This window comes from Falco peregrinus, chromosome 7 (genome assembly GCF_023634155.1).
Source record: "Falco peregrinus isolate bFalPer1 chromosome 7, bFalPer1.pri, whole genome shotgun sequence".
NCBI lineage: Eukaryota > Metazoa > Chordata > Aves > Falconiformes > Falconidae > Falco > Falco peregrinus.
In genome coordinates this window covers 62,952,717-62,977,789 of record NC_073727.1, presented here as the reverse complement: position 1 = coordinate 62,977,789, position 25,073 = coordinate 62,952,717, and the positions used below count along the sequence as shown (strand labels likewise).

General features: G+C 46.7%; 1 protein-coding gene across 5 annotated transcripts in view; it reads left to right on the top strand.

Moving 5' to 3' along the window:
• HPCAL1 (hippocalcin like 1) overlaps positions 1-24,067 on the top strand; it is a 66,712-nt gene extending 42,645 nt beyond the window's left edge. For all 5 annotated transcript variants that reach the window (XM_055810145.1, XM_055810144.1, XM_027787763.2 and 2 more), the window contains 3 exons: positions 18,203-18,605; positions 19,772-19,877; positions 22,860-24,067. In XM_055810145.1, the coding sequence (XP_055666120.1) occupies positions 18,228-18,605; positions 19,772-19,877; positions 22,860-22,957 (582 nt within the window). In that variant the 5' untranslated portion in view covers positions 18,203-18,227 and the 3' untranslated portion in view covers positions 22,958-24,067. The remainder of the gene's footprint in view (positions 1-18,202; positions 18,606-19,771; positions 19,878-22,859) is intronic.
• The last annotated feature ends 1,006 nt before the right edge of the window (positions 24,068-25,073 follow it).

Genomic DNA, 25,073 nt, shown 5'->3' with positions numbered 1-25,073 from the left:
CAACCAACCCAGCATTAAAAATCGGAATAGATGGCAGAGAAAGCATCAAAGCTCTTTTGTTGTTTTCCTCAGCATCCCGTGGGCTCGGTGCGTGTGCCTGGTGAGCACAAAGCTCGGCAGCAAACGGCTGGGCGCTTTGCCCTGCTGCACGGCGTGCCAGGCGAGGGGTCCCGCTGCCCGTGCTGCTGGAGCCTGGCTTCACCATCGCCGGCGGCGCGGCCAGTTCCTGCCAAAGCTCTTTATGAGCTTTCCGAGCCTGGCTGCCGTGTGTCCCGCAGAGTCCTGCCGTCCTTTCACCCTGTGCTTCCCCACTTGCATAACTGACTTAGGCATTACCCTCCCTGCTGTCCTTGCCGTGTCTTTGGCACTCGTGCGTCACTTGGCCTCTTTGTTTCGATAAATAACTTTCCAGCCAAGTCACTCCTTAGGTGAGGCTGGGAGTATTCCGAAGCAGAGACACTAGGTTTACATTCTTGCCTATTTAATTTTGCAGATCTCTTTGATACCCCTAAACTCACTGGGATTATTTACTGAAAGTATATGGGAAATAATATTTCTCATTTTAAAAAATCCCAGTAGCTTGTAAACTCATGATGCTTTCTCTGGTCAGAAACTGAAAGTGGAATGGATTTTTTTTTAATTACTTTATCAGACTGAGAGAGTGGAGAGATTAGTGGAGCATAAACAGAAGGAAGTAAAGCAGCTCTCAAGTGTTTTAATGATCTGAGTAGCTAATTTGTTTAGTATGAATTGTCACTGAGCCTTCAGTTTGGCACTTAGGGTTTTAGTTCATTAAATACAAATCAATAAAGCACATAAATACAGTTTCTAGAAATCGTGGTCCAGCTTAACTGTGCATACATTCTTCAGTCCCACATGTGGAATTGCTCGGTCCGTGCTGGCATTCCTCAGCTTGGCTTTTCCTTGTGAGATGTTGTCATGTATTTAACGTACTTATGCCATAGACAGCGGGACTGAGTGCTCCCTTAGCCAGTTTGCAGATGACACTGAGCTGAGCGGTGCAGTTGATGCATTTGAGGGATGGGATGCCATCCAGAGGGACCTTGACAGGCTGGAGGAGTGGGCCCATGCAGACCTCATGAGTTTCAACAAGGCCAAGTCCACCTGGATCAGGGCAATCCCCAGTATCAATAAAGCTGGGAATAAAGGGATTGAGAAGGACTTGGGGGTACTGGTGGATGAGAAGCTGGACATGACCTGGCAATGTGCACTCACAGCCCAGGAAGCCAGTTGTTGTGGGCTGCACAAGAAGCAGCGTGGGCAGCAGGGCGAGGGAGGGCATTCCGCCCCTCCACTCCGCTCCGGCGAGACCCCCCTGCAGCGCCGGGTCCAGCTCTGGGGCCCTCAGCACAGGGGAGACATGGACCTGTCGGAGCGGGTCCGGAGGAGGCCACAGACATGGTCAGGGGGCTGGAGCAGCTCTCCTGTGAGCACAGGCTGAGGGAGTTGGGGCTGTTCGGCCTGGAGAAAAGGCTCCAGGGAGATCTTGTGGCCTTTCAATATATAAAGGGGGTTACAAAAAAGGAGGAGAGAGATTTTACCAGGGCCTGTAGTGACAGGACAAAGGGCAAAGGTTTTAGACTGAAAGAGGGCAGGTTTAGGTTGGACATAAGGAAGAAATTCTTCACTGTGAGGGTGGTGAGGCACCGGCACAGGTTGCCCGGAGAAGCTGTGGATGCCCCATCCCTGGAAGTGTCCAAGGCCAGGCTGGATGGGGCTCTGAGCAACATGGTCTGGTGGAAGGTGTCCCTGCCCATGGCAGGGGGTTGGAACTAGATGGTCTTTAAAGGTCCCTTCCAACCCAAACCATTCTGTGATTCTGTGATTGTTCCTGTGAGATCTGGTACCAAAATCTGCATTTGTTTACTGGCAAAGAATGATCGTCATACTGTACTTGAACAACTGTTGGCACTGCTGCTTGATGAAGGTAAGCAAAATTCCTGTGTCTGAATGGAAAAAATGTGCTTCAAATTTAAGGCGTGAGGCATCTAATATTTTCAGTCACGGTAAATTTAATGATATTTTATGGGCTGGGAGGCAACAGTAGGAGGTCTGCAACCTTTTTGAAGGAGAGGAAGCAGATTATTTTTTTTTTAGGCTTGCTAAATGTTGCTGTTTATCAGGCAGCTTTATCCCCAGCCCCTCTCCTTGACCTGCCCAAGAGTGATTTGAAAGGACCCTCCACCTCGTCGATGCAGGGCGGTGTGGCTGCTGCAAGACGTGTTTCTCCAGCCAGCTGCTTGGCAAAGCAGGGAAATCCTGTCAGCTGCCTTTCTTCTTAAATTATCCACTTTTTGGCACAACAAGAAGCTCTTTTTAGCCCCGTGCATGGTGCCTGGCACAGCGGAGGCCAGATCTCAGCTGCCACTTCGCATCGCAGCAGGAGCCCTCCAGCATCCTGCTTTTGGGCTGGGGCAGCTGCCGGCAGATGCAATTCCCCTCACAGAGCTGCAGCAGCAGGCTTCACCGCTGGTTAACTTTAACATGTACCAGCCTAAGATGTGCTCTGATAAAGAAATGGTAGCTCCCACTGCTTGTATGGATGCATGAAACCAGGCTGCTCATGTTAAACGTAGCACGCACAGGCTGGAGTGTGTGCATGCTGTGGTGCACTCCAGGAAAGTGCGGGCTTGGAAATGCTGGCTGCAACAGCAGCATTAAGAAATTGGATGTGTTTTAGTGGGGTTATTTGTGGGTAGAGAGTGGTGCTCTGTTGTAGAGGAGCTCTGTAAGCCGTGCCTGCAGTGCTCCTGGCAGCCCCTGCGGCTGCATGGTGCAGCCTGGAGAGACGTGCTGCTGCAGCTCCCCTCCCTGCTGGAAAGAGCAGTTTCAGTTGAGAAACAGTGGCTTTTCATAGGAAAAGTCAATCTGGGGGATTCATGCACACACAAATTTTATTCAGTGGCGTGCCAAGGCATGTAGGGGTTTGAAGCTTTTCCACAACTCGCCTGTCAGCAGCGATGGGCCATCAGAGCAAGTGTCCGGCTGAGCAGGCTTATGCCTGGCCAAAGCTACCTGCGTGCCCCAACGTATATCCATCTGTTTTTATGGCATATCTCAAAGTTTTGGCAAACTTGTGGCATTTTTGCATGGTTTCTCCCCATCTGTTTGCTTGCACAGTGACCCAATCCAAGGCACCTCTCTGTTTTGCAGAGGGTCGTGCTATGTTGGTTTGGTGCGAGCGCTGCTTGGAGCTAGGGGAGGAGTTGTGCCAGATTACCATGGTCACACCTGTGGGGTAAAGCAGCAAAGGGCATGCTTCCCTTGATGTCACAAAAAGTGATTTTCTCAGTGCCAAATCTCTCACTGACTGCAAGCGCCATGTGTCTGTAAGCGTGCATGAACACGTGTTTGCTGAACTGCTTCCCCTGCCCCTGCGTCAGATCCTGAGGCTCCCATGCTCCAAGGGGGCTGCAACCAGCTTGTAGCATTCAATGGTATTTTCAGTCACCTTTTTCCACTGGTCTAGTAAACGGGGATTTTCGTATTTTATTATCAAAGCAAACTGCCTAATGGCCTGTTTGTTACAGCTGTTCCTCTGATGTGCCAGATCTGAACCTCCCCCTTCAGGAGGAAAAAGAACTTTATTTTGGATAAAATAGAAATACATGTTTGTGAGAAGCTGCACTTGCTGAAGATGTTTTCTAGTACACAGCTCCTATTGAACAGCAAATAGAGAGTGGTTGTGGTCTCCCCTAGTTATGGCTGTGGTTAATTTGCTTGGTTGGTTGGTTTTGTACAAGCCTGCTGTTTTGTTTATAAAACAAATAAGCTGTTATTCCCTATTCCTGTACTGGATGAGCAGTAGAAGTGGTCCTTCTTGGTTGCCCAACACTTACAGCTGGAGAAGGAACTGGAAAATCCTTGTGTGACTTGTGCCACTAGGTTTTACATGTGCAGATGTTCCAGAAACACATTGGATTGCTTATTTTTTAACATTGTTTTTCCACTGAGTTTTACACCTCTTTGATTAAACCTGCTCAGCAGATAAGTTTTGGAGCTCCACATTTGGGAGCGCACAGATCAGATGCCTGATGCCATGACACTGCCATTTGTCATTAATATGTGAGAAGATCAGGGCATGGTTCTGAGAGAATGGGGTAACCCTGGGGATGGTAGTCACAGAAAAGGCATGAAACGTGGAGGGGTCTGTCTGAGTGGGGGAGAAACTCTCATCTAGAAACGCAGAGGAGAGGCTGGGCAGAGCAGATTGACCCAAACCACAACGGTGAAAAGACAAATCCTCTTCTTGGATGAGTTCCCAGTGCAGATAAGGAAACTCGGTGCCGAGGTGAGACCTCATCCAGGACGGTGTGTGCAGTCCCAGTGGCCAGGCGTCAGGAGGCTGTCGCTGCGCTAAGTGCAGAGGAGGATTTCCATGACACAGGGAGAGGAAAATGTGTGTCTGAGACAGGGCAAAAAGAGCCTGGTCAGTTAAGCCAGGAAAGCCAAAGCTGATGTGGGAGTGATGGCTCTCTTTCCATGTGTGTAGCAGAGGGGAAGTTCTAGAGAAAACGGTGTTGGAACCAGAGCAAATGTAGTGAGCAGCACCAAATACATTTGGGCTGGAAGTTAGAAGATGATTTTGAGCAGGTAGAGGAATGAGACCCATGACCGGAGTGGTGGGAGCAAAGCTTGGCTGGCTTTTGGGATGAAGCTCAGGAAGAAAGTCAATGAGTGATGCTACGTCTGCTGTATTGGGGCCCACACGTGGCATTTCCAAGAGGAGCAGCTCATCTTTAGGAATATTGGAATAATGACTAATTGACTGCAATAAAGTGCAAGTATATTGGATATATCTATGCTGGCATAGCTCTGTATGGAAGCCATTAGGACAAAGCTGAGTAACGGGGGCTTATAGGACACCAAGACAGCTTGGAAGCAACAAGAAAAAGAGAAATAACCTATAATAGCCAAATTGAATTTTCAGGAATGGTGGCACTCAGTGTCTTTGTTTCAGTGCATGCCCATGGTGGGTACGCCACCTCTCCAGGGCTGACACCCAGCCAGGTCTGCCCCTCTCACCCCTGGCTGCAAATTCAGGGTTGCCACGGGCTGTTTCTTACTGCGCTTTGTCTAATTTCAGCCCAACAATGCCACCTTCTCAACTGAGTGCTCACTTTATTGCCATAATATGAAGTAGTAGAGAAAACCCAGGAGTTTTATAACAGCAGTACATTTATTGAACACATTTTGTTGTCCAGCGAATGCAGAACCCGGCAGATAATTGCTATGAGAAATAGTTTTGACTCTTCCACTCCCTTGTAAAACAGGGGAGGAGTTGATAACTTTGTCTCTCCCAGTTTTGGACCCAGTGCAGTTTTGTTGACTATTTCAGCAGGTCAAAACCACAGACGTTTGTTCCAAACCCGTGGGTGACTGCCTTTTGCAAAGCCATTCATGAACTAATTTTTTCCTCCAGGAAGGCTATGTTTGTTTATTCAATCCCATTTCAAAGCAATGCCATTTCTTACCAGAGACGGTAGCAGAAATGTATGCACAACCCTGTTCTTTCTGACCTGCCTATATCTTTGTTTTTGTTTTGAGAGTATAATTTGGAGTATATTTTTTCCACATTGCTTTTTAATCTGTCTAGTCTGATGTTTTCCAGACCTGTGGGTTCCTTCCTTCTCTCCCTTATTTTCCATTATTAAATCTTCCAGCCCATTATAAATATCAGAGATGTAGACTTAAGCAACTTGGGCACGGCACAAGTCATCTTCTGTTGGATTAATAGGCAATGGGTGCTCCAGCACACTGAGGATGGGTTGAAAAATGACAAACAGGTCTCCTCCCATGGGCCAGTGCCCAGGGCGGAGAACAGGGCAGGTGAGAGGTGTGAAGACTGAGTATGTTCATTGAAATGAACACGTAACTGGTGTAGTACTGTACCAAGGAAAGATCTGGGTGGTCTGCAAATATGTATTACTGTATTTAGGATCTGGTTCTGTTACATCCAAGTGAAGTCAATATTCCATCAGTATTCATTAGGACTGGGTTGGTTTTTTTTTTTGTCAATGCCAATTATTTACTTATCAGTACTGTTGCAAGGCGAGGAAGGTCCAGTGTGGCTGCAGAGGTGGGGAGGGAGGGAATGAGCTGGGAGGGATGGATGGAGCAAGTTGGGTGTATCTGTCTGTCAGAATAAAGGGGCTGCTGCAGCCCTGTAGACCATACGTGAAAGGGTTAAAAAGTAAATGGGGCTGAGAAACAGCATGATGTCAAGATAGCATTGCACAGTGTAAATGTAGCATCTTGATTTTCCTTTTTCAGCGAAAGATGTTCTCAGGGGGCCAGTCTGGCTCAGCACCTTTGGTGGGGGAGCTGGGAGCCCTCTCCTGGGCTTTCCACAGGCTTTGTTATCTGGATGGTGCTGGTCACAATGGGACTGTGGGCAGCCCAGCCTTCCCCTTCCCACCAGCGTGGTGGGAACTGCAGCGGGGTGGCCACATCCCGTGGGAGAGCCCCGGCAGCCTTCAGCAGGGTCCCAGCCAGACCAGACTTTCTTCCAGCGGCAACCCTTTTGGTCTTCAGCAGGCCTTGGGAGGAGGGTTATTTAAAGCCCTTGTCCTTTCTGTGGAGTATAGGAAGTAGGAAGCGCTTCCTCCCCGTAGATCTCTATCCAAAGCTTTTGTCCGCTTCCTTACAGTCCCACCCTGCTTGGAGTTGCTCCAAAACCCAGCACGCTGGGGCCATGCGCCCTGGTTCAGCGGGATCATCCTCAGCTGCAGCCCCTCCTTTTCCAAAACAGAAGGTTTCGGCACCAAAACGTCAAAGAGTGCCATCCTGGGCTGGGCAATGGGATATAGAAATGCCTGTTCACACTGCCTCACCACCCCTCCTGCAGTTAGGAATGCTGGTGTTGCCGAGAGGAAATATGGGGGCTGACCTTCCTTTGGGAGTCCGATTGATGCTTGCTGCTGCATTTTAGTTGTGAAACTTAAGGGAGATCTCAAAGTCGGTCTGACAAGTCATGATCTCTGCAATAAAGGGTCAAGAAACGAAAGAAAGTAATGTTAACCACAAGAATGTAAGGGCCTGAAATGCTTTCAAGGTACTGCCTGCTCTCTTCAGAGGATGGGGGGGAAATGTGGAACTATTTCTGTTGTGCTGGGTGTATCTCAGGGAAGTCCAGCAGCAGGTCGTGTCTGTGTTTGCATACGGGAGAAGAAGAGTCTGTAACAGGAGGCTCAGCCAGGGCAGAGCATCGCCTGGAGGATCTGCCTTGGTGCCTCCGTGGTCCAGACTGCCTTCAGCAGATAAAGCTTCGCCTTCCTCTGGCAGGAACTTCTTCCCTGGTGCCAATGTGACTCCGTACATCTACATCAGTTTTGGAGCTGACTCCTCTGACCCTGAAGGTGGTACATTTGCTGGCCCTTCCTTTTCGGCATACATACTGCCACAAAAAGCTGTTAGCAGGCTTCAAGGCGAAGGGAAGCAGTCTTGTGGTTGTGTGCTGAAAGATGATGTCTGCACACCCCAGGTGAAGGCACCACTTCAGAAACTTTCAATTAGTGCACCACCCTGCAGCAGCATAGCCCTCCTTTTAACCGCTGCTGTGTCCTTTAAACACTTTTTTCCTGTTCCTCTCAAGAGGAAAAAATAAATGATAAATTATTGTGTTGATGTTACACAAATGTTGCACTTACGGAAAGGTCTTGTTGACATGGATACCTTCTTGTGCAGAAAAGTTGCTGAAAATTTCCAGGAAAATAGATATGCTGTCCTTGGGGAAGGGAGATTGAAACAAACTGACAGCCTGTTGGCTAGCGTGGATCTTGGTTTGTGAAAGATGCAGAAGTTGAAAGTGTTGGGTTTCGTAGGAGTTTCTGTAGCCCTATTAGAAGTGGAGCTGCCTAGTGGTTGATACCAGGTATAGCTTAGGGTCTCTTCAGAGTAATAAATAAAAAGATCAAAAAGTGGCTGAGGTCAGTATCCTGGCATGGCTGGACCCAAAAGAGCTTATTTGTTCATGGCCTGATATGTTAAAACCTTACTGATTAGGTGGGGTTTTTTTTGCCTTTGCTAAAACAAAGTTCATGAAGGTAATGCCATATGAAAGAGAGACCGTAAGGTGGTATCAGGAGTAGGTTTTCTCCCTTGTCCCCCTCTCTCCCCATGAACGTCCACCTTCAACATCGCTGTTGAGAGAAGACACTAATTTCCTGTTTTTCCAGTCAAGCCCTTTGCTGGTGCGGCACCAGGGCTGCAGGACGGGGTGTGCCCCGTATGTGGTCTCAGGTGGAGGTCAGCTCTCATCCCACGCCTGTCGGGGGGCTTCCTGCTTCAAAGCACCACATCTCCTTCCTGTTACCATACCCAGTTCGGGAGGAAAATACACCCATTTGGCCACTACTGGCTTCGCTTAGATATAAATAAAAAATTCAGCACGATTTGATTTTTCATTTGCTGTCTTACCCAGCCTGCTGACAGAGGCTCGGCCCCAGGCAGCCCTCACCCGCAGCGCTCAGAAAAGCGCATGTGGTGTGGATGTTGCTGGGGATGGAGCCCTGTGGTGGAGGTTAATGAAAAAAGTGATGGCCTGCGTGTGGATTGCACGGTTTGTTTCCAAGATGATTTGCATTTGAGTGTTGAATGCTGTGCAGAAACGCCAGAGGAAAGGATTTTCATAGGGTTGTTCTCAGTGCCCCTAAAAACGTTGTGCCTCTGGGTCAGGGGGTCTTCAGCTGTCTCCTGTGATATGGAGCGCTCCCTTTCTCTGAGACAGACAGTCATATTGCTGTTCTGCGTAATTATAGCGAACGCACTTAAAAGCAAACCGTACTGTTGAGTGTTGAGGATTAATAAAAGTTGCAGCTACTTAGCACCTGGTCTGGGACTGGCAGTGTCCTGCTGTGCTGCTGCATCAGCCTCTGCTTGCCTTGGACTCAGCTGCGGGGAGGGTGCAGCAAGCACGGTCCCTGACAGCTCAGCGAAGGGGTGTTGCCCATGTTTTTTACTGATTTGGTAGGGACTAGTCGCAAAGTAATACCATGTCTCCTGTTTTCTGGAGATCTCCCATTTTTAATAATGGGAACTGAAGTAAGAGGTGAAAGGGCGTATGACTTGTATCACTGAGCATCATGCATGGCCAGAGAGATGGTCTGTCATATCACCACTGATGAAGCAAGGATGCCCTTCTTATCTCTTCAACGGGTATAGAAAATGGCACTTTGTGTTCAGAATCCACCTAACAGGAACGCCAGTGCCCTGCTCACCCCTGCAACCGTCAGGTCTGGAGTTCACACCACCAAGGCACTGCCTTGGGCAAACACCCGCCTGTGCCCTCGCACACGTTGCCCACGGACAGCCAGTGGCTCCGGCGGGCCTTGGCGTGTGCAGACCTTGCTATCCGGGCAGGACAGCAAGATGTTGCCCCAGATGAGTGTCCACATCCCAGCACAGGCTTTGTTATAATTCAATACAAGGTGTTTGGTGGTGTGTTCTCAAGGCACGAAGGCTTGTGGTGGCCCTGATCTCGCATCATGGTCCTCGTGTGATGCTCTTGTCCAAGGTTTGTGCTGGGGACATGGCTGTCCTGCACATGATAGTAGTCTCTGTACTTTTGGCTCCTTGATTTTAAAAACAAATATTTATAAAAAGCCCTGTGAGGCTGGTACAGTCACCTGCGCCAAGACTTGAGTAATATCCTCCGCTAGCATAGAGCTTGGGCTGATTCCTACCAGCAGAAGGTTTAGTCTCCTGCTGCCTGAATTGCTGCATCCAGCAGAACCAGGTTCCTTCCTCAAGGGTGAGATGCTGTTCTTGTGTAGGTATTTCACAGAGTTTTTATTTCACAGGGGTTTTATACCTCTGCAAGAAAAAAAAAAGTTGAACTATAGGTTTGCTTTCCATTTTTTTTAATGTGCGTTTTTCATTCGACAGACAAGAGAACAAAGGTGTGAAACAATTTGTTACTATCATTGGTGGTTGTCACTGAAGGGGAAAAATAAGTGTCTTGAGAAGAATTTTGGTTTAGTGGAGTATATTTTTACAAGAAAGTTAACCAGTGGCTTTTGTGCTATTTTAAAATTATGATGGGTGTAAAAATAACAAAATACCACAAACAAACTTATTTAGAAAGCTAGATTAATAAAATAGATTAATTTATATTAGATTTGAGATTTTTGGAACACAAAAGTAGGTAGTAATAGAAATTGTTAGCAATAGCTGTGTATGTAGTGGATGAAAATGTTACTAACAGTCTTTCTCTTTTGGTTGATCCTCCCCCCCCCTCCAGTGTTTCAGTATTTTTAATTAAACATCTAAATAAATGTTGGGTGAATTTTTCTTAAAGGTAGCTAGTTGACAGATCTCCAAACCCACATTTTTCAGCATCTTTTTACTAAGCATACCTCTGCTAAATAATGCTTTAAAAAAAAAAAAAAAAAAAAGTTTCTTCCCACTCTTTGGAAGCAAACCCAGCTCGATTCTCTTCCCTTCAAATTAGCTACCCTGAAATCCCCTTGATTCCTCCAGCCCCTGTATCCCAACACCGTACCTGCATCTGGAAATGAAGGGCGTCAGATCTCTGATTTTTTTTTTTTTTTCATTTAGGGGCATCGTTAGCAGTGAGGATGGTCTTGCAGAGGGCTGATTATCATCTGCCACTGACTTTTTAGGAAGTGTCATTATCCCCAAACTCCCCATCTTCTTCACGTAAATGGCTCTGATGCTGCCAGGTTTGCTCAGGTGCCACTGGCTGGTTCTTGATGCTGCTGTATTTTGGCTAATTGTTCTGAATTTAATCCAGCTTCCTTTCTCCCAAGGCTGTGATTATTCTTTAGAAAACTATTATGTGATTTGCCTTCATCAATTTAATCAATGGATGGTATGAAACTTTCGAAACCCAATGACAAAAGAGCCCAACCATGCTAACTCTGGGGGTTTAATTACGTTAAAAATATAATGCCCGGTGCTGATTTTTGTCACTTCCCTTTTTTCTAAAAGGTTGTGATGTTCTCTCTGATTTCCTCATTCCCATCAGGCATTTTCCCCTATCCTGCAGGCCTGCACTCACAGAGCTTTATTTAAAATTATGTATCACAACAGTGTATTCGGTGAACATGATTTGGGCTTTTCCTCATGCAACCCAACCTTCTGAGAAAAAGACCTTGTGTGCTAAGACATTGTGCTGACATGTTTTCCTTGCTCTGTAATATTGTGTAAACAAACCATTTTTTTTTTTATTTTAAGCCTTGCCAACTTTGCACAGCATCTGAAGACAAAATAGGGCTGGCTGCTCCTCCCTTGGTTTCATTTTAGGGGGAAAAAAAAAAAAAAAAAGGAAGAGGCAAAGGGAGGCGACAAGGAAAATCCACTCATGATTTTCTTTTCCTGTCTGCAGTCGCAAGCTGTGTTGCTGCCTGATCTGCTCCCACCCAAATTAATTCAATTTCCTAATTTACTCAAAGTATTTCTGTGCTTTTCTTATTTGCATTGGGAATATTTGCCCTTTACAGTAATAAGCTCTCCTCCCTGAGCAGGGGAATATTACGGAGAGCTTCCCAAGAAACTGCCACTTTTCTGGTCCCACCACAGGTCTGATTTTTTTTCCTCGTTAGCAGCAATTTGTGAGTGTTTGGGGGTGTTTTGTGGTTCTTTGGTTTCTTTGCAATGAATTTATAACCATGCCCTCGATGGCAAACTCTCATCTCCTGGTGATGGGGGCCAGTGCTGGTGGGCGCAGCGGGTACCAGCGTGCCCTGGCTTGTCGCAGTGCTTACCGCGGCTGGGGAGCTGCTGCGCTGTCATCTGCAAATGCCTCTGCACCACATACCAATGAGACGAACGAAAAACGGTTCTTGGGTTAATGCATTGATGCTCAGTGTCAGAGACTAATTGATTTTTCCCTCTAAATCGGGAATATAATTCTGAGTAAAGGGACTTCAATAGGCAAGAGCAATCCAGAGACCTGTAAGTGAATTTCTCAGGTTTCAGCCCTTGCACCTGACTCCATGAAATTAATGTGCCAGCCTGGAAATATTCCTCTCACATAGCTGTTTGCAGGATTGGAGTCTTTTTAATTACAACTTGCTTTGGTGAGCTGGGAGGGGGGAAAGGTTACCTATAATGGGTTTTCATCCCAGACGTGGAGTTGGGTTTTCGAGACCACAGAGTTCCTGGGTACGTGTTCATGGGTAAAATTCCAAAGTAAGGTGGCTCAAGGTCCGTTACCGACTCACTGCGCATTTCAGAAGGATGTTCACTATATGTACCTGAATTGTTACTGAGTTTTCTGGAGCTGAACGTGTGGGTGATACAGGGGGTGGTCCTTCCCCTTCACCTACTTTTTTTTAATAAGTTTCTGAAAAGCATTCAACTTGAAAATAAGTTGGAAGTAAGCAATGTTACTTATTCAAAGAAAAGCGTGATTAGTCATTGGAAGTGAAAACTTTTAAAAGCCCATTTATTTATTTAGTGTGGTGGGTTCTTCGCTTGTCAGGTTTCATTTCTCTTTCTGTTTCCCCAAAGGCAGCAGGAGAAGGAGCTTCAGCTCCTTTTGGCTCCAGCCTTTCGCATCTCAAACCCCACAGCGTTTCTGCCGGGTTTCAGTTTTTTGCCGCATTATCCATTGAGATTTCTCTTTTGTCTCGCTACTTACTTTATTAGCTTTTCAGGAGGTGAAGATATTCCTTGTTGCATTTCAGACTTTATCAGAAGCTGCTGCTTGTGGCCCTGAGTTTATGGCTTGGGAAGACGGAGCAGGTGCTGCGGTTAGCTGGTACACGAGCATCGGGGCTGCTTTTGCCACAGGGCAGGAAAGAAATTCGCATGAGTTTACCAGGCAGGACCAGATATCTATAGCAACGTATTTGTATATCCTGTGCTTTCTCTCTTGCAACACTGGTTGCTTAGGATACTGGCATTAAAACATGTAACAAAATCTGCCCTTTAGTCCAGGGTTCATTATCCATCCCAGGCCCATGTAATTGCACATTTCCCCTCCCAGTTCAGATCAGACCTGTTGACCAGCCCTGGGCAAAGCACGGTGTGGAAGATGTCATTATAATCCCGTTTTGCAGCTTGTTTGCTACATGATCTTTTCTTACCGCTAGACATTTGTTGCTAGTTGGGGTGCCCGAGAACCCAGCTCCCTCTTGTAGCTTGGTCCGCAGGAACTGGAGTCTTCTTAAATACATCTGTGCATTGACTGAGTTGGTGAGCAATGGTGCTACCAGACCTCAGAACATTTCTCCTCGAGGGTGCGTTTCTGAAGTGTGGCAGCACAGATCTTTAGTGACTGAGGCTTTTATTTGGACTACCTGTGGGTTTTGTTTGTTTTTTTAATACAAGTATCAAACTTTAAAAAATACAGCCTCAGAACAAGGCACCACAGTTGCTGAATTGCCCCAGAGGAGCAGGACCTCCTCATGGCTCTTGTCTTCACCTGACCATAGAAAAAAGGATATTGAGGCTATTTCACAGAATGGCTGAGGTTGGTAGGGACCTTTAGAAATCGTCCAGTCCACGCTCCCTGCTCAAGCAGGCTCAGGTAGAGCAGATTGCTCAGGACCGTGTCCAGCTGGATTTTCAGTATCTCCAAGGATGGAGGCTTCACAGTTTCTCTGGGCAACCTATGCCGGTGTTTGACCACCATCACTATAAAGCAGTGTTTCCAAGCAAAGCCTTTCTTAACATGATGCTCACAAGGTCCCTGTGGGCTAAATCCTTTTGTCTGTTCTTCTGCAGCCCAAGGCAGAAGGCACCAGTGATGGATCTGACACTTGAGGTGTTTTAGTAAAATGATCTTCCACACCTGTGGGAATGGTTCTTGCATTTCAGACCAACTTCGAGCAGTATTTGATGTCTGGCTTATGCTGTTCATTTGCTTGGGGCTCCTCAGCCCCAGAGGCACTGTGCCTCAGCTTCAGAACCGTAACAGATCTCAGACATGCTTGTTTAGTTTTATAAGTGATCACTGCAAGAAAAACGGTGCCAGATTTCCCCCTGCAAAGCAGATAGCTCAGATAATATAAAAGGTGTTTATTCTATTTCTCTGTGCACTTTCTCTGCTGGAGAGCACTTCTGTCCTGTAGACAGGCATTTCATCAATTTTCCTTTTTTTACTAACACTAAATCAGTATTCAACGGGGTTTGCACAGGGAAGTGCACCTCTAAGGAGTCATTCCTCCTTTTGCAGCCCTAGCTGATGCACTAAGAGTGTCCCATCAGGAGTTCAGTTCAAGGGATTTTTGCCTTCAGAAGGTTTGCAGTGAAAAAGCTGGGTTGGCCTCCAGCTCTCCAGGCTGTGTGCTCCGAGAATGCTTCTACCTGCAGTAACTGGTGGTTGACAAAGTGTTCATGTAGAAGTAGGATGCACTGAGCTTTGCTACAAGTATTTCAAATACTTCAGGGCGTGGATGCTGACAACCCTTCCATCTATTGGTAAAAACACAGAATTGCTACTTCAGCTGTTTAACTGGTGTGTACCTCGGCCTCAGTAAGAGACCTTTTTTTCTCATTGCTAGGCTTTTGCTACGAGATTATTGCTTACTTTTGTTGAGCCTAGAAGGACAGAGGATATATTCAAGTAGGAGTTCTCTGGCATCTTGGTTTCTAGCCTGGCTGAATGTAGGCTTATTGCAGGCAGGCAGCAGCACCACATAATTTTAACAAAAATTTTGGTGTGAAACTGGAACAAAAATGCATCTGCATTTCCCCCTGTTTGAGCCTTACATGACTGAGCATTGCTTTCATGAGCAGTGATACACTTGTGAAGTCTACTGGTCTGCGGTTATACTTCCGAGCTTTTCCTTGTCTGATCACCTCAAGGGCATTCCTGTGATGATTTTTGTTACTGCCATGATAGTGCCGGATGCTCTGAGGGCTTTTGCTCATCATGCTAAGCCGGGATAGACCTTGCTGCAATGTATGCAGCATCACTTCCCTGGATTTCACCCTGGCGTAATGGGAAATGAGGGACAGGCAGGCTGTAATTGGAGTTAGGACTCCGTCGACTGCCCAGGGCAGTGTTGGGTGCAAGGATGTCTCTCCTTCCTTGCCTTCTACACCCACTGCAGCAGGAGATTTGGCTGGTACAGGCTCATTAAGAAATGTCCCACAGCCCTAATCACAGGACTGACCTGAGCATCCCAGACTCACTCCCTGTGATTTCCATTAGCAGCCATCCTCTGAGTGGTCTTGTGGCTAAATCAGCCGGTGAGCCTCTGGAAAGTGATTTGATGAAAGCATTTTATAGCAATCGAATGAAATGTCAGTTGGATGCCAGCAGCAGGGGTTGCTGTCATGATTAATGAGGTATTTAGGCGTTTCACTTTGGAGGAGCTACCTGCAACACAATTCACATCGAAGCTGGGTGGTTTTAGATCGGCTTTAATAAATTAATGTTAATGTTGGATATTTAATTATTTCTAACAAATTAGTTACAGCAACTGCAGGGTTGCATTTGGGTTGAACACATTATGAAGCCTTTCAGAAAGCTGATGTGCAAAAAAGGTTGGTATTCAGAGCATGGCACATTACTTTTCTGGTATAAAACAATGTAAAAGAGGAAGAAAGGTTGAAATAACCTGTGATTTGTTGAATGCAAAGACTAGTTGAATATAAAGCTTTTGAAGCGGATGTTAAATGAGCATCCATCCAAGTAACAGGATATATCTTACCACTAGTAGAAGTAGTGAAATCTAATAAATGAAATGAACACCTTACCTCTTTGTTGTCCGGGGCCCTCTATTTTAAAGGGAACAAGAACAATAAAGATATTACAGGAGCAGGGGAAAAGGGCATTGAACCTTTTCAAACCTCTTTTGACTAGCAGTTGGAAGTTTTATGGTCCCTTAACCCTGTGCGTGGTTAAAGCTGAGGTTACTTCTGCTTAAAGTCCAGCTCCTGCATTGAACGGGCTCTGCCAATCCTCCTGCCTTTCTCCCAGGGAAGTCCGAGACAGTGGCAGGTGCAGCAGGGACCACTTTTGGATGGGGACGGTAGTTCTTACAAAGCGCTCAGGCATCATGAAGTGAAGGGGTTCATTGAAAGATGGAACCTGGAGGTACCTCCTTGCCCAAGGACAGAAACATAGTGTCACAATTTCTGCTCTGAAAAAAAAAGGATCACTGTCCACACATTTTTTTGCTCCAAGCCGCTGTTTTCTGGAAATCGACTGCAGCTAAGTAGAATATTGTGTTTTCTGCCCTTGGCACTGCAAGGGTGAGTATCTGGAGCAGGGGAGATTCAGAGATGGATATGCAGCGGGAGCATCTGGGAGTTAGTGGTTTAACTGGAGGGCAGCCCAGTGCTCTCCTAGAGATGATGCTGGCAGGGACAGGGAGCGGTAGCATCCCTGCATGTTGGAAGCAAGCAGAGGTATGTCATGGGCCCGGAGAAACCTCTGCAATATAATGGGCAAAAATAAAGCTGCCAATAGTTCAGCTCCAAAGCTTTTCTAGAAAACAGAAGTGCTAATGACAACCCAGATTTCTGTTAAGCCCGATACATTGAACTAATGAGCAGCTGGCTGGTTTTTGTCTCTGAGCATTAAGCCACAGAGCAGGATGTGGATTTTTACATTGCTGAGGCTATGCAGAGACTAAGTAGAGTACAAATAAAACAAGCTTAAATTCAGCTGTTGAAAATCTCTCTGCTGTAGAGCAACTTACTTTTTGCTGACCTTTAACATTTTTTTTTAAATAGGTTCTTATGCGTGCCTGGGATTCTTACTGTCTGGGAAGTGCTTAGCCCGTGTTGTATTTTGCCTGGTCTCTGCACTCTTTGTTGCTTAGCTCTTGCCATTTACTGAGTGGCCACGTGGTGTAACCTGCCTACTGCACCGGCTGTGAGCAAGCCTAACGAGGGCGTAACAGGCTGTGCAGAGAAATGTCATTTATGCTGGACCAGTTTTATGCAAACCAAAACCAGAGGGGTTTGGATGTGACTTTGGGCAAAGCTTGTGAATAAACTTCTTGGATCCAGGGAAGGAGGCGCAGCTCAGCCTTTTGCTTGGCTGCTTGGGTTGGTATTGCTGGGATGCCATCGAAGGCTGAAAGGGACAAAAGCCAAAAATATATTATGGTTTTGTTTGTTTTCTGTTGTTTCCTAAGTGCAAATAGACCACCTTTCATTTTCCTGAAGGAGCTTTCCTGTTGCTGGGTGGTCGCACCTGCATGGTCACCTGCACCGTATGGGGCACTGTCAGTGGATGGGACAAACCCAGCCCCCTCCTGACATCCTGATAAAATCCTGAGGTTAAAATGCCTTTTTTCTCACATTGGGGAATATTGAACTTACTGAATAAGCTTAAATAGAAGTATAAACCCCACTAAACCTGAAAGGAGTTGCTTTGCCGAACATTTTGCTGTAAAAAGCCCTTTTCCCTGCTTGTCCGGGAGGGCAGAGGATTGTGATCTGCTCAAAAGGATGAAGTACCTTGTGTTGGTGCTGCTGTTGCAGTGACCCGTCTGCTTGCGCTGCCCCCACAGTTGAGAAAAAGAGGGAGAAGTCTTTCGGGGTGATGCTGTTGAGCATGGGCTGTGCTGAGCTTACCCTTGCTGCAGCCTTCTGCGACCCCCATGGTGCTGCAAGCAGCACCGACCCAGCCCCACCGCGCTGGGGGGCTGCTGTGGGGCGAGAGGTGCAGGGAGGAAGGAGATGCTCCATAAGCCAAGGAGTTTCAGAGATCATCTGCATGATGCAAACACTGCTGGCACAGAGCCGCCTGCCCTTCCTGCTCCTTGTTCACCCCGGCTTACTTTCACTTTTGAACAGATGGATTTTACTTTTCATCGTTGCTGCTGTCCCTGGCTGCTCCTGCTCGATAGTCACAGCAGATCAGCCTGGTGGGGTGGGTCAGGAGCTGGAATCCAGACCTGGGCATCACAAACCATATGAAAGAGGAGCAGGACAGAGGAGAACTTAAATAACGAGGATTATTATTTCGCAGATAATAAGGATTAATAATAAGGATTAGTATTTCCTGAACAGACCCTCCTGAACTACCTTCCCTTGTCCTTCTGCAGTGTACTAGAACTGAGAGGGCCTAAAGGAGAGGAAAAAAGGCCAAATGAAATGAATTTTCCTATTGCCTAGTTTCCTAGACTTACAGCATCCCTTTTTTCCTCTTTCCCCCTTGCCCTGGGCTGCATTTCCCACAGGGCTCTGCCTGTCCCAGCCCCTCTCCACGGCGTGGGGCTGGAGCTGAGGTGGATGCTGTCTCATTTTACAGCCACTGAACACAGATCCAGAAGAGGATGGGGAAGCAGAACAGCAAGCTGCGCCCTGAGGTGCTCCAGGACCTGCGCGAGAACACCGAGTTCACAGACCACGAGCTGCAGGAGTGGTACAAGGGCTTCCTAAAAGATTGCCCAACGGGCCATTTGACTGTAGAAGAGTTCAAAAAAATATACGCAAATTTTTTCCCCTACGGCGACGCGTCGAAGTTTGCAGAGCACGTCTTCCGCACCTTCGACACCAATGGCGACGGGACGATTGACTTTAGGGAATTCATCATCGCCCTGAGCGTCACCTCCCGGGGCAAGCTGGAACAGAAGCTGAAGTGGGCATTTAGTATGTATGACCTGGATGGCAACGGGTACATCAGCCGTGGGGAAATGCTAGAAATAGTGCAGGTGAGGCGCCGTCTCTATTTGATGTTTTATTCGTGCTGCTGTAACCTCTTCATCCTGAGACAGGTAGAACTGGAGATGAGGGATGTGCTGAGCTGGGTCACTGCTGCCCCAGGGAGGCTCCTGAGCCCACAGTTCCCAAAGGGACACTGGGGTCCATGGTGGGACCTATGAGATGCAGATGAGAGACGGCCCTGAGATACAAACAGGGCGCTTGTGCAACTGGCCTGCAGCCAAAAATCTTGCAGCTCTCCCCAGGGATCGCTTAGCGGCATGTTGTTGGGATCAAAATAGACCCAATGCAAATGTTACTGACCTGATTAATCTCAGAATGAATACTTTGAAACATCAAATCTGAGTCAACATGAGCTCTGGATGAAAGGCTGTAGCATGTCTTTGTTTCCGGAAGGCTGGAAACATGTAGCCCATGGGCTGTAGCAGGGGGGCGTGTAGGCAGTTCCCGGTGCCCCTGCCCCACGCGCCGGCTGGGGCTCGGCCTCGGCAGAGGGCTGCTTGCCACCCACGCTGGGGCTGAGATCTGTCTCCAGTGCGCTGCAAGGGGCTCTGGGAAGCACCTCATGCATTCAGCCGGTGCCAGCGCCCTGGCCATCGGGCCTCATGGCTGAGCGGGGACCATTAGGAGGAGGGCTAGGACTGCAGACGTCCTGAAGAGGTCTCATCTAAGTCTGAAAATGCATTTCCTTACCCATCCACAAAGAAAAGCAACCCCTATTCCTATATATTATTCATATTCACCTGTAATCCATACAACACCCCGCACGCACACACTTAACTGAGTGTATGTTGAGAGCCAGCCAAAAAGGTGATGGCTTAGCCCAGTTGCAGAAAAGAGAATTACACACCATTGCCTCCTGTATTTTAGCTCAGTCCTGCTCGTACATTAATCTAGACCCTGACTTTCAGTTAAACTGACCTAGCGGTGCGGGAGCTTCTTTTGAAGCTTGAATGAATACAGGAAAGAAAAATAAAAAGGGCTGCAGTCAGAAACTCCTATTTGTTTTGCTTTATAAAGTCCTGCAGCTGCCTGCCAGGGTCAGCTGCATTGTTTTTATTGCTACAGGCTGAAATTCTTTTTCTCAGGCTTGATGCTTTATTGTTTGGGTCGTGTTTTTCCTATATCTTTGTTTTTCTATTTTTTTAATACTCAGGCAATCTACAAAATGGTTTCATCAGTGATGAAGATGCCGGAAGATGAATCCACTCCCGAGAAGCGAACAGACAAGATCTTCAGACAGATGGACACAAACAACGATGGTAGGCTCCCACCAGCACCCCCTCATAGGCTCTAGAAGTAGAGGTTTTCTAGCCCAGCGCTGGTAGAAGCAGATGGTGGTATTTCAGGAGGAGGGGTAGAGGGCAGGGATGTCTCCACCAGCGCCTCTGGTCTCTGCCTGGCCTCGGTGAGCATCTGCAGTCCATAACAAATAGGGTGAATAAGGGGGCAGTGGGTGAGAGACCTTTCCTGCTGTGGGGCTGGAAGGGGAGCAGTCCTTCCTCCACATTTCATGAGTGAATCCCCTTCTGCAGAGGCTCCTTTGAAAATCCTGTGAGTCTTTGGGTTGTTTTCTTTGGGCATAGCATAAACTACGCACCGAGGTTTTGCTCCTGTTGCCCTTGATTGAGTTGCACTCCTGTGCTTGTCATCGGTAATGTGGGTTGGGGATGCTGTTGGGTACCCAATTTGGGAAAGCAAAAATTCCCCTGGGTCCATAATACTTCTTTTCTGTGCATGTCTATGGCATGTGTCCATATATGCATGGTCACATTTGAATCTGCAGTGTTTACTCTGTTGCAGTGCGTGCGGCAGGGGGATGTAACAGCTCCCGAGCTAATTATGGAGCCACTTGACAGATTACCTGACAGTGCACCCATCACAGCCTGTCCACCTGAGCTAGCTCATTTCCTTAGGCTTGAAAAACACAGGCAAAATGAAACAATTTCCTCTGCCCGTCGGCCTGCTGACATGTTTCCTCTCATCCTACTTGAGATGGAGCTTTTCCTGGGAATTATCCTGGTAGCAGCTAAGGTGGCAGCTCCCCACATCAAAATCAGGAGCTGTATCCTACTGATGCACTCAGCAGGAGCCAAGATTTCCTTCTAGTACTGAGATATGGAGACATGAAAAAACATGATCTTATGTATAGAAAGGTTTTTATTTAAAATAATTTTATGGCTGTATTTTGGCATCTGCAGATGCAGCCCCCAGGGCAAATTCCTGGCCTTGCTGAAGTCCTTGCATATTTTACCTTTAACTTCATCAAAATTAGCACTTCATCCCCTGACTTCACATGTGGAGGGCCCTACAATAACATGATTAAAGTATTTTTTCTTATGCAGAGAAAGTAGCAGTGCATGCAGATGTGCAACAGAGTAGTGGTCAAAAAAACTGCTATACACATCCTCCATCTGATGCACTTTGTTGCTGAAATAACATCATCCTTTTTGCAGTAAAATACCAGCCCTGTAAGCCGTGCAGTGCCAAGCAGTAAAGTCTGTGCACGGGGAAGCGCGTGTGCTCTTGGTGGCTGGAAATATTTCTTCTTCCCTATCTGACTGTTGGACATTGCAAATAGATTTTGATTTGTACTTTGCTTTTAAATATTGTAAGGAAAGAAGAAAACTGATCAATGTTCTGATAGTTATAAGTACTCTTTTTCAGGCTGATAAAAACCTAAGAGAACGCTTGGTTTGGGAACATTGGCTTAAACCCCAGAAATTAAGACAGAAGTGTGCCACAGGTTGTTTAGCTTCTGTGATTTCTACAAGAGGAAGGTTTGCTTATTTTGACCTGTTTGACCTGATTCAGGTGCTGGCCACCGAGCTCAGTCCTTTCCCCATCCTTGTGGCAGGCTGGGAGCATCCTGGGGCTGGTGAAAACCAGCACAATGAGCTTGTGCCTCCCTGCCTTCGGGGGCATGTGGCCAAAAGTGGCAGCAGGCAGCTGCCAAGTGCAAGATATTCATGCATGGGTCCTGCCTGTCTCGAGTGGAGCATGTGGGTTGGGTAAGGACGGCCCTGGGGCATTGTGTGCAGGTAGGGGTAGGTTGTGCTGGGAGCATGAGATAGTGGGACATCAGCAGACACAGTGTCAGGGACGCAGCAGATGCTTGTCTCCTCCGGTTCGTAGGGAAAAGTGTTTCATTTCTCATTAATATTTCTATGGCATATTTCTGCCATGGTTCAGAGTAGTGGAGCAGGAGAGTATTGGTGATAGCAGGCAAGGCAGAGGTTGCTTACAGGCTCCCAATGACATTTGTGCAGGGGTCTGGTCTCGAGTTTGGGAAAAACCTGCCAGGAAGCTTGGTTGCCCCGGGATGAGGTCTGACAGACCAGATGGGATCTTTCCTCCTTGCCATACCGAGCCATGCTGTGCCATGGGACTGTTGGAGCCAGGGCAGTTGCTCCTCATGGTTGCTTTTCCAGAGATTGCCTTTTCAGACCCACGGACTGTTACAGGGTCCATCCAAGTCAGTGCCCCTGGCTTAAACCAAAGCTGTGTAAAGCAGAAACGCTCAGGAGCAATGCGTGGCCGTAGGTGGCTCCCCAAGGCTGGCTTTTCTTGCTGTCCTGTGAAACTGCTGCTGTTCCCGCACACCCAGCAGGGCACAGCAAGTGGCTTGTAGAGTCATAGAATCGTAGAACGGTTTGGGTTGGAAGGGACATTTAAAAGTCATCTAGTCCACCCCCCTGCCATGACACGTCTTCGTGACACTGCCATGTCTTCAACTAGACCGGGTTGCTCAGAGCTTTGTCCAGCCTGGCCTTGTAGGTGCAGGAGAAGCCATCACTGCTCAGCCCTACATGTCACAACAAACAAGGGAGCAGAGTGGGGCAATTTGGGATATTTAGGTTTAAAGTGTCATTTTCAAAGTGTGTACTCTTCAGGTACCACACCTCGTGTTCATGTGTCATGTAATATGTATAGTCTGGTTCTGGGCAAAAAACTGCCAAATTACATTAGAACAGTTGGGTTTATATTTGGTAGTGTCTTTTTAAATAAAAAAATAACAGTTATTATGCTAGATTGTTTTGCAGAAGAAAAATACATCTGGGCTTAAGGGCTTGAGTAGGATTTGGCTGCTGTGCATTGCACTAAATTCCCCTGAATGCCTTTGTGATAGATTAAATATACGTATGTTGCTTCGGGGAGGGAAGGATTTTTCAAGCTACAGCAATGGTGGTGGCAACAGCTGACATTTTAAAAATTACATCCCTTTTGGTCTTCTTCCCTTTCAGGTAAACTGTCGCTGGAAGAGTTCATCAAAGGTGCCAAGAGCGATCCCTCCATTGTGCGGTTGTTACAGTGCGACCCCAGTAGCGCGAGTCAGTTCTGATTAAAGTGGACAGTGTGCACAGAGAATCTCAGCTTGTGTCCTTCAAGCTTTGCTCGCAAACGGATGCCTTCTCAACCATCCCTCCACACTTTGCAGATAAGATCCCATTGCCAGGTTGTGTGCGCGTGTGTCCGAGCGATCCAGCCCTCGCTCCCTTCGCTAACACCAGTGCAGCTCTCCTTCGGCAGCTCCATTTCTGCTTCCCCACAAAAGTTATGATTCACTCTACACATTTTAAACATTAATCGAAAGGTATGTTTACATGCAGCTACAAAAGAGTTCAAATCTCTGGTGAGATACCACTTCACTTAGTCGGTAAGAAAGGTGATGTTCTAGTAGATCCCAAGAAGATACTAGGTAGGACTTTTACCCGACATAGCAGATGGTAGATAATTTATTTTGCTTCAGAAGTTACTGTGTAAAAAAAAAAAACCCACAAAAAAACAAAGCAGACTGAATGGAGTAGGAAGTTTAAAAAAAAAAAAAAGGAAAAAAAAAAAAAAAAAGCAGCTTTCCTGGGCATGGTTCCAATTTTCTTTTTGAGGAAAATTGCTTGCACTTATCTAATGGTCTTTACTTTCTTTTAATATATATATAAATTATATATATATGGTGAAGTAAAATTTTAAATATTTAGGTCATCTATTTAAGGCATAAAGTAGTATTCGAGCTTCGTTTCTTCTAGTTGTCTGTGATTTATTCAGATCTTGGAGATTGTTTTTTTTGTGATATTTATGCATTAGCAAATTGCTGTTCCAAAAGAATTGCATGACTAGCAGTTTGTGGATATTTCACTCTGTTTAATTCCTGAATGCAAATATTTGTTCATTTTTACTGTCAGTTGTTCCAACATTACTGTATTAACAAAAGACCTGAAAGGAGTTCATCCTCATTTTGTATTTCTCAGTGGAGTCCTACTTTTGGTGGTTGCTGCGTTAAATGGCTTTTGAGTGCCCCGAGGTGATGTGACTCGCACTGCTGTTCTTGACTTGGCTACACCTCCTCCCTTTTGCTGTCGATATGTTAATAGTCTTGTGCATTCCAGTGTTATTTAATATCTGCCTAATGCCAAGAAATATTAATTGAAATAAAAGACTACTTTTCTTGTCACTGCCTGTCTTGGTCATGCAACAAGTTCCTGGCATCGCGTATTTGGGGGAAGGATGAGGCGGGCGCCTGTGGGATCCTGCTCCGTACCAGCTGGATCCTGGGTGAAGGCAATTCTTTGGTGACGACTGCGGGAAGCTGACAGCTCAGTTTCTGCTGGATGTGGAGCAGCTCAAGGTGGTGGAGGAAGGCTGCCAGCTCCACTGGCCAGGCTGTTGTGACCACAGATTTACAGAATAAAAGTACCTTGCTCCTGTCAGGTACCAGGTATGTGCTGTTGGAATTAAAGTTTGACATTGGTAGCATGGAAAGCAGTTTTCCCCACGTTCTGCAGGTAGCTGCTTAAGCCTGTCCTCTCTGCAGAACAAAGTATCAACAAATGATTTGGCCTGAGGTTAATGTTAAGCATGTAATTAAAGGATTTTTGCTGCGTAGAATGTGCTAGTAGTGGTTAGCTGGTAATACTTTAATATTAAAAAAAAAAAAAAGGGATGGTTGCAGTATCCAGATGGAAATGCATTGTTAGGTCAGACTTGGTCCACAATACAGGCTCATGTCAGTGCTGCCAAGCAGAAAAGCGTGTTCATTTCTTTCCTAGAAATTCAGATTTGAGCTATTAAACCAACAGTTCTTTCAACCACAACACCCTGCTGATGAGCGTAACCCTGAAAGCGAGGTTGATCAGAAGCCTGCCTGCTTTCCCTGGGTGAGCCCAGCAAAAAATGCAAACTATTGAAAAAAAATATATAACTCTGTGGTTGCTTATAGTCTGTCTCCACCTATCTGTGTCCATGCTGGCTGGCTGCCAGAAAAGGTGGTGGTGTTAAAGATGCTGCAGATGTTCTTAGACTAATGATTCTTCTTGCACAGGCTGGGCAGCGGTTCTTCAGAAGCACAAGGTTGAGATGCGAATCAGCCACCGTGAGCTTTATCATCTCTCTGCACTCAGGAGAATGTGGAAAATCATCTCTGACCTTGCCACAGGATGGTGCCTCTGAAAGGGACTGCA